General features: G+C 40.6%; 1 protein-coding gene across 6 annotated transcripts in view; it reads right to left on the bottom strand.

Moving 5' to 3' along the window:
• Positions 1–543: 543 nt before the first annotated feature.
• CAPS2 (calcyphosine 2) overlaps positions 544–13,727 on the bottom strand; it is a 32,368-nt gene continuing 19,184 nt past the window's right edge. For all 6 annotated transcript variants that reach the window (XM_077338844.1, XM_077338847.1, XM_077338846.1 and 3 more), the window contains 6 exons: positions 12,502–12,620; positions 8,564–8,640; positions 7,704–7,858; positions 3,487–3,603; positions 1,679–1,775; positions 544–883 (listed from right to left, as the gene is read on the bottom strand). In XM_077338844.1, coding sequence (XP_077194959.1) covers positions 708–883; positions 1,679–1,775; positions 3,487–3,603; positions 7,704–7,858; positions 8,564–8,640; positions 12,502–12,620 — 741 coding nt within the window. In that variant the 3' untranslated portion in view covers positions 544–707. The remainder of the gene's footprint in view (positions 884–1,678; positions 1,776–3,486; positions 3,604–7,703; positions 7,859–8,563; positions 8,641–12,501; positions 12,621–13,727) is intronic.

Raw genomic sequence — 13,727 nt, forward strand, 5'->3', positions numbered from 1 at the left:
GAAGTTGCTGGATTTTAAGTTGTCATTGTTTATTTTTGAAAGATATAAAGAGGTCACAATGATGTATATAAAATAAAAACATACACATTTTCCAGGGCCAGATTTTCTCATGCTCTGTTTGTTTTATTATTTATTTATAGAACGCTTGAGGTTAACAACAAAATCAGCTTCTTTTAATTCCTGAATTCCAAATAAAATTTTATTTTATTGGTCACTGCTGAAGTGAAAACACATGCTGCTTATTAGAAGAGTTGCTTAAAGAAGTACTTTTATGTAGTGTGCTTTGTCAGAAACGTGGAGAATTTCTATGTAACCAGTTTTTCAATACCTGTATACTCTGGGGTAAAACTATTTCCAAATATATTACACCAATGTGGTGGAAAAAACATAGTAATCATTGTATGTTCTCAATTTTTTAATCCCATATTTCACATATTGAAATCTATTCTGCAATTAACAAATATTATTTCATTATATAGTATACAATCTTACTAATGTTTAAAATTCTATTCAAAAGCAAGTAACCACTGCTTATCTAGCAAATATCAAGCAACATTTTAAACCTTTATTAAGAGATTACTCATGAACTGTTGTTGACCAGTTAAAAGCATACATTTAAAAAATAAGTAAATTTAGGATTCAGGGTTCTTAGTGCTTCTCTTCTCCCCTACCCCATGACAACTACAATCAAGTAAAGATTATATATTTTAAATTCCCCAGGAATTCCTTAGGGTATTCACAAAATCTTCATCATCTATCATTCCAATACTTAATCCTTCATAATAATCCTCAAACTCACAGAATAAAACTTCATTGGGATTGCTGCACGCATCCTCCAGTGTCTCTATAAACGAAGATTTAATTTCTTCCTCTGTAGCATTACCTATTCAATAGTAACATTTGAACAGGGTATTATTATGTAGCTAAACAGAAAACTCAGAACAAACCTATATTTCCTTTTATAAAGTACACTACAAATTCAACAGGTGGTTTAATTAATTAAAACTGGAAGAGGCAAATTAAGGAAGGCAAGGTACAACCTTGGAAAAAGTGATATTAGATTTTTATCCCACCCCCTATCCCAAGCAGTCAATACATCAACTGCCCTGAGCCTTTGGGGGAGGGCGGTATATAAATACAAATATAAAGTAATTAATTAAGCTAAGCAACATTTTTACAATTTGGGGGTATTAATTTAAGCAACAATTCTTGAAAAGATTAAATATTGAACAGTAGTTTAGAAGCTACCAACCGAAACTGCTATCTATATCCTACAACATAGCAATCTAAAACTATATACGTAAGCATTCTTTCCCCCAGGAATCAAATTAAGGACTCACAAATTTTATCTGGTTGTAGTAATCCACCATTAATTGATGTTAATTCCAAATTTTCTGACAAATACAGAGGACGTAAAATGAACAGAAGGGGTCAACCCTCTGTGCTGAATTAGGAGACACTCATAAGTCTCAAAAAATCTCTCTTAACACTTTGCAGTGTGACGAAACATGTCCTCAAGTGTGTGACTAACCCTACCCTCTTCTCCCCATGCTCTGCTGGACTCAGGAAAACTGAGGTTCTGCCCCTTTAAGCCAGGTATTGGAGCTTGTTACGAACAATAACAAATGGACTATGTAACAGAAGAATGCTAAGAATTCCTTCTTTGCAAGTTAAATACCTGCTAGGACTTGAGGATGTCTTCTGGCACAATAACATTTCCTGATATCGACCATAGGTACACTGCCAGTTTTGCTGTAATCCAGTTTCATGTATGCCTGAACAAGAACAATAATTGGAAAGGTATGGCTGTCCACAAGAGTATAAAAACATTTTTAGAAATGAAATAACCAGATGGTGTTTTTCAGAGGAAAGATAGAAAAATATTTTAACACACACAAAAATCCAGAAATGCAGCATGTACTCTAGCTGTAAATCTGAAACTAACTTGGACCTATTCAGTCTGGAAAAGGGTGGAACAAAAATTGAATACATAAATGTCAAGTGCACTTGTCTGTACTATTTTCAATGGAAGTAAGAATTTGTAATGAGCCTCTTGTGGCGCAGAGTGGTAAGGCAGCAGAAATGCAGTCTGAAAGCTCTGCCCATGAGGCTGGGGGTTCAATCCCAGCAGTCGGATCAAGGTTGACTCAGCCTTCCATCCTTCCGAGGTTGGTAAAATGAGTACCCAGCTTGCTGGGGGGTAAATGGTAATGACTGGGGAAGGCACTGGCAAACCATACCGTATTGAGTCTGCCATGAAAACACTAGAGGGCGTCACCCCAAGGGTCAGACATGACCCGGTGCTTGCACAGGGGCTCCTTTACCTTTACCTTTTAAGAATTTGTAACTGAAATTTGTCTTATGTGCAAAATACAGGTCTTCAATATCCAGAAATTTGTTGTATTTTTTGGTTAATACTGTTACTTCATTAGCACATTTTTTCTGCCTGTTGCATCAACAGTATAATATTTTCTCACTGACTCATGCATTTTCTCACTCGCTGACATTTCTGTTCACATGACCCAGAAAGAGAAATCCTTTCTCTCTCTCTTGTCCCTTAAAGCTATATTAGCTCTTCCTCAAACCAACTGTATTGGTTTGAAGCTGTTAAAAACAGGAGCTATATTTCACAAGACATAATCCTTAAAACTGTAAGTGACTGGATCATAAAAGTGATAGCAAGTGAGGTCTAGTGGTGAGAGTACTGGATTAAGAGCTCTAAAATCCAGGACTGAATCCCCTCTCTGCCAAAGAAGCCTGTTCAGTGACCTTGAGCCAGTCACAATCTCTTGGCTACAAGAATATATACAGACTTCACAAGAGATTTTCTTGAAGGTAACAGCTGTAAGCTGAAATTGTCAGGAACAGAACCTGCACATTTAGAGATAGCACCTCTCTGATTACTAGAGGCTGAGAGTAACTGAAAAAGAGGGGATGGCTATCTGTATCATCTCCCAGGTCCCAGTTCTTACAGTCTCTGGCCTGTCCACTTGTCTTCCTACACCCAGTACTGACTGGTAAGGATCAAGAACTGAAGCTTCATCTAGGTATGCTAAAAGTTGATCATGACAGTTCTTTCAACCACCTTCCCCAGAAACATAAGGTGAAAGACAGGGTGGTAACTGGCCAAGTATCATGGATCCAACAATAGCTTTTTCAGTAATGGCTGAACCATTATTAATGCTGCAAGTCAGGCATTAATAATGAAATGTACTAGTTAACCACACACTTGCCCCTCATGTCCTTGTTTGTAAGGATCAGACAATGCACGTAACTAATTAAAAATGTTTTCTATTTATTGCTGCTTCTTTAAAAAGCAACAATCACTGAAATTAAAATCGCTAAAAAATTAAAAGTCAATAGAATTAATCTTTTTGTCTATATATAATGAACAATCTTAAATGCAGAAATATAACATTTATTAAAATACTGAGTTCCTTACTATCATCTTTCTCTAGACTGATAAAACAGATAAAATAAACTTACTTTTCTGACAAATGCTTTTCTGTATTCATTCATTTCTCCAAGGATGGCACGGGTAAATTCAAAGTAATCAGTTTCACCAATATGATCATCAAGTATTAACCACAAAGACTCAAAATCCTATAATTTTAAAAAGTTAGGGTTAACAGAGATACAACTCAACACCAAAACATAAACAAAGAACAAGTCACAAAATGAAATAAAGACATACACTAAATTATTGTTTTAAGATTGTTTGAAGAGTTTTTGTTGAACACTATATACTAAAAACAAATTACCATCATTTGTTTGATGTGTTAGATCTAGCCTATTTTGTAACAGGTCATAATTACAGATTTTCATTCAACATATGCAACACCAGTTTGGCTACAATTATGTTAACTCAGCAATTTCTATCTTAAAACCTGACTCAAGGTAAGTATAAGCTACAAGGTCATGAGTTATTTGACCCAGCTTGGATGCTATCGGGAAACTATCCTCCCCACTACCCCACAGTATTATATTGCGACTGTGCAGTTTCTGGGTTTTCTCCAACTTTCCCAGGATCTTTCCAAACCTGCTTTATTAAGATGTTTTGAGGGTGGCACCCACGTTGAAGGAAAAATCTGGCTCTTCTCAGTCTTGCCCCAATCAATACCATTTTCATCTCCTAGCCCCCTTTTCTCACTGTGGCCACTTTCTCACTGTGACCAGAAGAGTATTTTTATCATTGGCAGTTGAATATAATTATAGCTTTATAACTTCTGAATATAATTATAGCATTATAACTTTATAACTATCATTTTCCTTGGATTTTCAGGTTTCTGTTTTTAAAAAATATCTCTGCCCCCTTTCATTGTTGGGGAGGAAAAAGCTGGGAATTCAGAAAATCTGAAAGTAGACATCTGTATATCTGTACATAAAAATAAAATGGTGAGACTGTGCTGGGAGGAGTGGGCACTCATAGCAGAGCAGTCAGGTATGTTGTCCCAGCTGTCCGATTCCAGATTGTCCATTGATTCAATGAACAATCAATCAGAAACAGTGTCCCGCCCCTGGCCGCATCCCTATCCAGTTTCTCACATATGGAAGAAGTGGCAGCTGGTGAGTGGGAGCTAGACGGAGGGTGCGGGGATTGGGACTGCACTCTCCGTGGGGGTAGGGGTGGGGAAGGAGGGAGGGAGCCCTCCTCCGGTGTTCGGTGCTCACACCCGCCCTGAGCAGCCCCAGCTGCGGCCTCATGAGGCCTCAGTGGCACTGTGAGGATGGGAGTGGGGGGAGAGAGGGTGAACCAGTCCCTGCAAGTGATCCTGCCACCCCACACAGCTCCTGACGTAGCCTTGCCAGGACTGTCTGGGGTAGCGACATCCCTGTCAGCGCTTCCCGCCACTGGCCGAAAACGTTCTGCGAGTGCTTCCCGCTGCCACCCCAAAAACACCTGCTGAATCTTCAGCAAACCTTTTCAGAGTGGCAGAGAGAAGAGCAGAGACCCAGGCAGCTGCTGCCCCAAAAACACCCACCGGCTGAAGCACACCTTTTCAGGGCAGCAGAGGGAGGGACGGAGTCACCATTGCCGCTTCCTGCCACCACCACAAGAACACCCATTAAGGTCTGCAGAGGCCTCGACGAGACATTTCAGGGCGGCAGGTCTCACCGACGCTCCAAAAACACCTGCCAAGGCCTCTCCAGGTTTTTTTGCTAGTGTGTGTGTGTGTGTGTGTGTGTGTGTATTATAATATATATAATGTTACAACAATAGTCAACTGCAATTTTTTTAAAAAATGAAAAATCCCTCATATTCCATGCGGATATAGTGAGTATACCGATACTTACCAATTTATTCTGACAACCATTCTACTAATCATCAACAATGAAGAGTCATAGTCCTTAAGACAAATATGCCTATTATAAACTGCCTGTTCTTTGATATCTATTCTACATGGTATAAATAAAATCTTTGCTTTGTTTAACTGTTCTAGACCAGTGCTATATTGCAGGTTAAAATGTTTCTCATGACTTCAATATAGCTTACCTTCGATATAGCTTACTTTTACCCAAAGGGACTTGTTGTTATTGTTGTTATGTGCGAAGTCGTGTCCGACCCATCGCGACCCCATGGACAATGATCCTCCAGGCCTTCCTGTCCTCTACCATTCCCCGGAGTCCATTTAAGTTTGCACCTACTGCTTCAGTGACTCCATCCAGCCACCTCATTCTCTGTCGTCCCCTTCTTCTTTTGCCCTCGATCGCTCCCAGCATTAGGCTCTTCTCCAGGGAGTCCTTCCTTCTCATGAGGTGGCCAAAGTATTTGAGTTTCATCTTCAGGATCTGGCCTTCTAAAGAGCAGTCAGGGTTGATCTCCTCTAGGACTGACCGGTTTGTTCGCCTTGCAGTCCAAGGGACTCGCAAGAGTCTTCTCCAGCACCAGAGTTCAAAAGCCTCAATTCTTTGACGCTCGGCCTTCCTTATGGTCCAACTTTCGCAGCCATACATTGCAACTGGGAATACCATAGCCTTGACTAAACGCACTTTTGTTGGCAGGGTGATGTCTCTGCTTTTTAGGATGCTGTCTAGATTTGCCATAGCTTTCTTCCCCAGGAGCAAGCGTCTTTTAATTTCTTTGCTGCAGTCCCCATCTGCAGTGATCTTGGAGCCCAGGAAAATAAAATCTGTCACTATCTCCATTTCTTCCCCATCTATTTGCCAGGAATTGAGAGGGCCGGATGCCATGATCTTTGTTTTCTTGATGTTGAGTTTCAAGCCAACTTTTGCACTCTCCTCCTTCACCCGCATCAACAGGTTCTTTAGTTCCTCTTCACTTTCTGCCATTAGAGTGGTATCATCTGCATATCTGAGGTTGTTGATATTTCTCCCTGCAATCTTGATCCCAATTTGTGACTCCTCTAATCCCGCATTTCTCATGATGTGCTCTGCATACAAGTTAAATAGGCAAGGCGACAGTATACAGCCTTGCCGAACTCCTTTCTCAATTTTGAACCAGTCAGTGATCCCATGTTCAGTTCTCACTGTTGCTTCTTGACCTGCATATACATTTCTCAAGAGACAAATAAGATGCTCTGGTATTCCCATCTCTTTAAGAACTTGCCACAATTTGTTGTGCTCCACACAATCAAAGGCTTTAGCATAGTCAATGAAGCAGAAGTAGACGTTCTTCTGGTACTCCCTAGCTTTCTCCATGATCCAGCGTATGTTGGCAATTTGATCTCTAGTTCCTCTGCCTCTTCGAAATCCTGCCTGTACTTCTGGAAGTTCTCGGTCCACATATTGCTGGAGCCTAGCTTGTAGGATTTTGAGCATAACTTTGCTAGCATGAGAAATTAGTGCAATGGTGCGGTAGTTTGAACATTCTTTGGCATTGCCCTTCTTTGGGATTGGAATGTAAACTGACCTTTTCCAATCCTGTGGCCATTGTTGAGTTTTCCAAATTTGCTGGCATATTGAGTGTAGCACTTTTACTGCATCGTCCTTTAAGATTTTGAATAGTTCAACTGGAATGCTGTCACCACCACTAGCTTTATTGTTGCTCAGACTTCCTAAGGCCCATTTGACTTCACATTCCAGGATGTCTGGCTCCAGGTCAGTAACTACCCCACTGTGGTCATCAGGGATGTTAAGCTCGCTCTTGTATAGTTGTTCTGTATAATTTTGCCACCTTTGTTTAATCTCTTCTGCTTCTGTGAGGTCCCTACCATTTTGGTCCCTTATCATACCCAACTTTGCATGAAACGTTCTCTTCATATCTCCACCCAAAGGGACAGGGTGTTTCAAATCTGTACTTATCCTATAAATTTCTAAGCTACCTCTTGCAAAAGTATGCTCCTTTAAATTGGAACAAATAAGGTCTAGAAGAAGAATTGGTTCTTATATGTCGCTTTTCTCCACCAGAAGGAGTCTCAAAGCAGCTTACAGTCGCTTTCCCTTTCCTCTCCCCACAACAGACACCCTGTGGGGTGGGTGAGGCTGAGAGAGCCCTGATATTACTGCTCGGTTAGAGCAGCTTTATCAGTGCTATGGGATGCCCAAGTTCACCCAGCTGGCTGCATGTGGGGAATCAAACCCCACCAGATTAGAAGGCCACACTCCTAACCACTACACCAAGCTGGCTCTGGACAGGGCTACTGCCAATCAGTTGAGCCACAACTCAAAGCACAGGAATTCATCAAGAAACGGGAAGACTTTATATAAATGGAGTATTGCGAAACTCTCTCAACTCAACATACCTCTTCAGTCACTTCTAAATTAAGCATTTTCAGCGCATGCTTGAAGTCTGCTTTGTTAAGCATTCCATTCTGTTTCTTTTCCAATTCTCTGAAGTACTTTCCTAATCTAGTTACAATACGAACTCCCCTTTTAATTATTTTTTCTTTCAGTTTATCTGGGGAAACACAAAAATGTAAACTATGTAAAAATATTAAAATGTATAATATTTAAAATGTATAATATTTTCATGCAGCCATTTTCTAAATAGCATATGAATAATGTATTATTCGTTACATGGTTTTGGAAAAAGGGTTTTCCCAGCTCTGAAGATGGTGAAAATCATTCCATGACCTTCTTCTTGCAAACCATGTATTCTAGTAGCGAATATAACAGTTTACTATGATAGGCAGAAGCTCTAAAAGGTTTCACTCAGAATCCTTTTCCAGACCTGAGATCTTTTCAACAGGAGCTGTCTACCACAGCTCAAAAAAAAGAACATCGAAAAAATCAAACTAGCAATATAGAAATAAATTGATACAAACCCCAGAGTTCTGTGCCACACACTAATCACATTTGCTACTTACAGCACCTACTAAGCCAGCCTAGCCCTGCTTAGTATTTGAATGGGAGAGCACCAAGGAAGTCCAGGATCCCTACGCAAGGGCAGGCAAGAGCAAACAATTCCTGAATGTCTCTTGCCATAAAATGCTACAGGATTGCCATAAGTCGGCACTTTCCACCACCACTTATAACAGAAAACCAATCTACTCTGGAGGAATTCTACTAACATTAACAGCACCATTCTTGAATAACGTTCAGTATAAGTAATGCTTTAAAAAAATAAGGCACACAAACTATAAAGCAAATGAGATACACAAACCTTGAACATTTCTAAAAATTGTCATGACATCATCATCCTGTTTGATACAATCTTCATCAATTTCCGAATCTGCAACCCTGTAAATATTTATTAACCGGTCTCATTACACATTAACATTCATAGTACCTAATTTATTAATTTCTATAACATTTGAAAAATGCTTTACATCATAGAAACATAATTCAATAATTTTAATATTGGTTTATTAAGAAGACTAAAAAAAGTAACCTTTCTACGTAGTACCAAAATGTATGTTTAACCCTTGGATATACTCTTGGCTTCAATATTTCAAGCTAGGAAGATAAATTAGACATTTTCTGGTAAGGAACATCTAAGCCATAATATACGATATGGTAGTTTATTGTTTTAAATTAACATTTATATTTATTTGTTCCACAAACTATTCTACCAGCAATCAGATTCTTTTAAATCCCAAGGGTTTAAAAAACAGTAGCTAAGCCAATTAAAAAACAAAACAAGCAAACATTTCTGAACTTTCTTGATTCAGCAAACTCTCCAAGACATTGCCCCTTTCCTTGGGCAAAGTTTGAAATAGTCTCCTTGAGAAATTATGCCACAAAGTCATCTATTTATAGTTACAAATCAAATAGATAATTTAAACTAATGAATGGATCTTTGTGATCTTTAATTGCATCTTGAAACAAAGCTATAGATTTATAATGAATCAGTCAATTAAGAGTTAGCAACCTCCAGTTAATGTTTTGTAAACAGTCTTTATAAACATGGTGGCACATCAACTCTCTTATTTGGACTGGGTATTCAGATCCTTATTTTGGCAAAGACTACACCTGGATTGCTGCTTTTTTCCTCAAACCCAGGTCGCTAACAACTCTAAGGGTGGACAGTCAAAGCAGTAACAATCAAAAAGGTCCTGGGCATAGGTCTCCCTAACTGCAGGAAAAAGAAAAATAGCTGGACGGCTGCAGAACCAATGTAAACCCTAGAGCTTTTGTTGCAGTTATGACACAATGTCCATTATTAAACCTTCAGAAACATCCAAAACTGCTGATACCACTAAAGCTAGATGAGGAACAGGCAGTTGCAGTCAAACAGTACCCACCAGTGAGATGATATTCACTGAGAACTCCTGTGAGGTTACTCAGCAGTGGACTTCTCAGGTCAGTTCTGGCTTCTAATTCTATATTCCTTCTACTCCGACCTTCCAAAGCACCGCCATATTTTGGGTTTTTAAGTCTTTTAATGGGGGTGTTTTAATGGGGTGTTGACCATGTTACCTGCCACAAGCCCATTGGGGAGTGGTGGGACATACATACATACATACATACATACATACATACATACATACATACATACATACATACATACATACATACATACATACATACATACATACATACATACATACATACATACATACATACATACATACATACATAAAATAAAATAATCCCATAACAGTCAATAAGCAAGTCAAAAAACACATACACCATCTCCCCACAACAGCTTCTTATAACTGTGCTCTAGCTACGTCTCTCTAAGGCAATGGCAATTTGTACAGCTTGGTACAGTAGTTAAGAGCAGCGGTTTCTAATGTGGTGAGCTGGATTTGATTCCCTGCTCCTCTACATCAGTGGTTCCCAACCCCGGGCCGTGGCCCGGTGCTGGGCTACGAAGGCCTCAGCACTGGGCCGCGGCTCCCTCTCTCCGCAGCGAGAAGCTTGCCGAAGCGGCTGATTAGCTTGCGGCCTGGCAAGCTTCTTGCTTGGGGGGGGGGGGAGAGTGAAGTGCAGCCGCGGCAGTTTTGCGCATCACACATGCGGCGGTTTTGCGGCCCCGCAAGACACAAACGCGCATGTGCGGCAGGTCCACACATGCGCATTTGCGCCAGGGCTGCCGCGCATGCATGGGGCCTGGGTCACCCTCTCCTCCCACCCCATGGCAGCGGTCCACGGCAACAAAAAGGTTGCGGACCACTGCTCTACATGTTAGGTGACCTTGGGCTCGTCACAGTCTTGTTAGAAACAGTTCTCACTGAGCAGTTTCTCTCAGAGCTCTCTCAGTCTCACCTACCTCACAGGGTATCTGTTGTGGGGAGAGGTACAGAAGGCTAATATAAGCCATTCCTTTGGGGAGTGAAAAGCTGGATATAGAAACCAACTCTTCTACTGGGAAGGTGCTACTGGAAAGCAGTGCCCTCCACATGACCCCATGGTCTCATGGTGCTTCTGTGCCCCCTCTATGGTTTCCCCATCTTCCATGTCATTGGTCTCAAATCTGCTTTGTTGTGATGGTGCTGGAAAAACTGCAGCAAGACCAAGGTGGTATCCATATGGAAAGGGAAAGTCTACATCTTGCCAGTTCCACCCACATCAGCATTATTTTCCCTGCTGCAATTGCCTGTGATGGTTACCCCCAACACATTCCTCCCTTCTCAGACTGCAAATTGCAAACCTCATGTGACTTATTCATGAGTAAACATTCCCAGGGCAGAGGTTTTTCCTGGCTGCCCTGGGTCCCAGAGGGCCGGTAGGGGGCCATTTCTTGGCCTCCTGCATCCCTCCCTCTAGAAGGCACATGGAGGCTGTGCCAGGAGGTGACTTACTCCACGCCCATGTCCTCCAATTTCTATCCTGGTTTCAACCATAAGCCTGGTGGTACAGCACTTTCTTGCAGACCCTGCAGAACTATATCAGCTCCATCAGGACCCGGATCTCGACCAATAGCTCATTCCACCAGACAGGAACCAGGCCCTGGCTCTGGTCAAGGGGCCAGGGATCCCCAGCAGATTTATATTTGCTTATTATCGTAACATTCTCAGTTCTGTAGATATGCAGTTTATTCATTTCTTTTATACCCTGCCTTTTGCCCTACTAGGGATCCAAAACAGATTACGTTGTTCTCTTCTCCTTTGTTCTATCTACACAACAATCCTTTGAGGTAGGTTGGGCTGAGAGGGTAAAACTGGCTAAGGTCCCCCAGAAAATCTCCATGGTAGAGTGGGGATTTGTACCTGGGTCATCCAAATCCTAGAATAATACTTCTATGACTACATCACACTGGCTGTCCGACCAAAGGAGGAATCATGTCTGCCTACCCTGCTCCCCTGGAACAATCAAGAGCAACCCTAATCCCATAGCAAAGTTTCTCCTACTGGTCACCTGGGGTAATTGTAGGCATCCCTGGACAAGAATACAACAGTCATTAGTGTCACAGCTTCAATGCCCATGACCTATCCAAATATATTGTAAGTTCACCACAATTTACTTCTGAAAAGTGATTTCAGTTGTCTCACAACAGTGATTGCATCTGCAACCAACAAAACTATTAACCTGACAATTAAAACACTTTTGTTCCAATCTAGCTGATGTTTTAAAATACTTGACAGCTATTTGACCATATCTGACCAATATTAATTTGACCAGTCAACTGAACAATTTTTAACTAGCCAAATGCCCAATTATAGTTCTTTTCTTTGATCCCTTCTTCACCAAATAAACCTCTTTTATGGCTGCACTCCGAACCTTATACCAGATACAAGAAGCAGAAATCACTGTAAAACAGTGCTCTCGATCTTTTATTTGTTCCTTATATGTTGACTTTAAAGGAAAGCCAGAAAAGAATTAGTTACTTACAGTGTTATTTTAAGCAAACACCCTTTGTAAGTACATAGACTCCAATGAGTTAGGATATAATTCTTCTTAGAATGGCAATGTAACCCCAGATTTTCATGTTTACCTGGAACCTTTTAAAAGAAGAATTCCCCCCCCCCCCCCGCAGTGCATCTTACTAATTGGAATTCCATACTGTCTCTGACCAGACACAAAACTTAAAAATGTTATCTGAGAACTACAATCAAAAGCACTAAATCTTAGAAAAACACTGAACAAATAATATTTTCAAGATGGGAAATTAAATCTTGCACTTCAAAAAGTTCTAATAAAACCACATGCACTTACTTCAGAAAAGCTCTAGCAGTTTCATCAATATTTGTAACACGGACTGTAAATATTGTTTTTTGTTTAATACTTTCTGGAAGCCCAGGATGATGAAGGCTCAAAAATGTCAGGTCTGCCCCCTGTGAGCAATACAATAAGAATGATTTGTTATTCTTTCTTTATCTTATATTCTTTAAAATGCAACTCAATCACTACTATTATCTTTATGGTGACAAACTACTTCACATACTCAAATCCAAAGCCCTGACAGAGTTGTGCAATTGTATACCACCTTCCAAATAAATCCACTAGCCCAGAAAAACATTCATACTGTTCCAAATACTTCAATGTATCTTCCTATCCCCACATTGGTTCTATGTACACTGCCCCGAGATATCACAGTGAGGGCCATTTATAAATCACATGAATGAATGAATACATTTGACTTATGAGAAGTAAAAGGCACAAAGATTTTTACTAGAGTGCAACATAACCAACATAATCCCGTTGCCCTTATCCCTTCCAGTAACTTCCACAGATACTAGGTATGACACTCATTGCTTATCCAGGCCACTCACATCTCAGCTATCCTTATCATTCTGCCAACAAACCCCACTTCACCCCGATCTCTGATATAAAATAATGGCTTAAACCATTAAGCCATTCTGACGAACAGTGCTTGCACTCGAAAGCTCACATCTTGAATAAATCTTTGTTAGTCTTAAAGGTGCTACTGGACTCTGATTGCATTCTTTATACACTATACTATCATAAAAACCTTCTGAAGCAAACAAACTGAAGGACAGAATGGCTGGGATAACATGATTGTGAAGAGGTGTAAAGGCAAGCAGTTCTTTCAAATGCAGTTCTAAGGCTGTAATGAATACAGATCTGTTGTAATAGAAAAAAGACTGTCAATTCAACTCAGCCAAATACATATGCTTGTAGATTAAAGGTAAAGGTAAAGGTATCCCCTGTGCAAGCACCGAGTCATGTCTGACCCTTGGGGTGACGCCCTCTAGCGTTTTCATGGCAGACTCAATACGGGGTGGTTTGCCAGTGCCTTCCCCAGTCATTACCGTTTACCCCCCAGCAAGCTGGGTACTCATTTTACCGACCTCGGAAGGATGGAAGGCTGAGTCAACCTTGAGCCGGCTGCTGGGATTGAACTCCCAGCCTTATGGGCAAAGCTTTCAGACGGCTGCCTTACCACTCTGCGCCACAAGAGGCTTGTAGATTAATTGGGT

This window comes from Paroedura picta, chromosome 5 (genome assembly GCF_049243985.1).
Source record: "Paroedura picta isolate Pp20150507F chromosome 5, Ppicta_v3.0, whole genome shotgun sequence".
NCBI lineage: Eukaryota > Metazoa > Chordata > Lepidosauria > Squamata > Gekkonidae > Paroedura > Paroedura picta.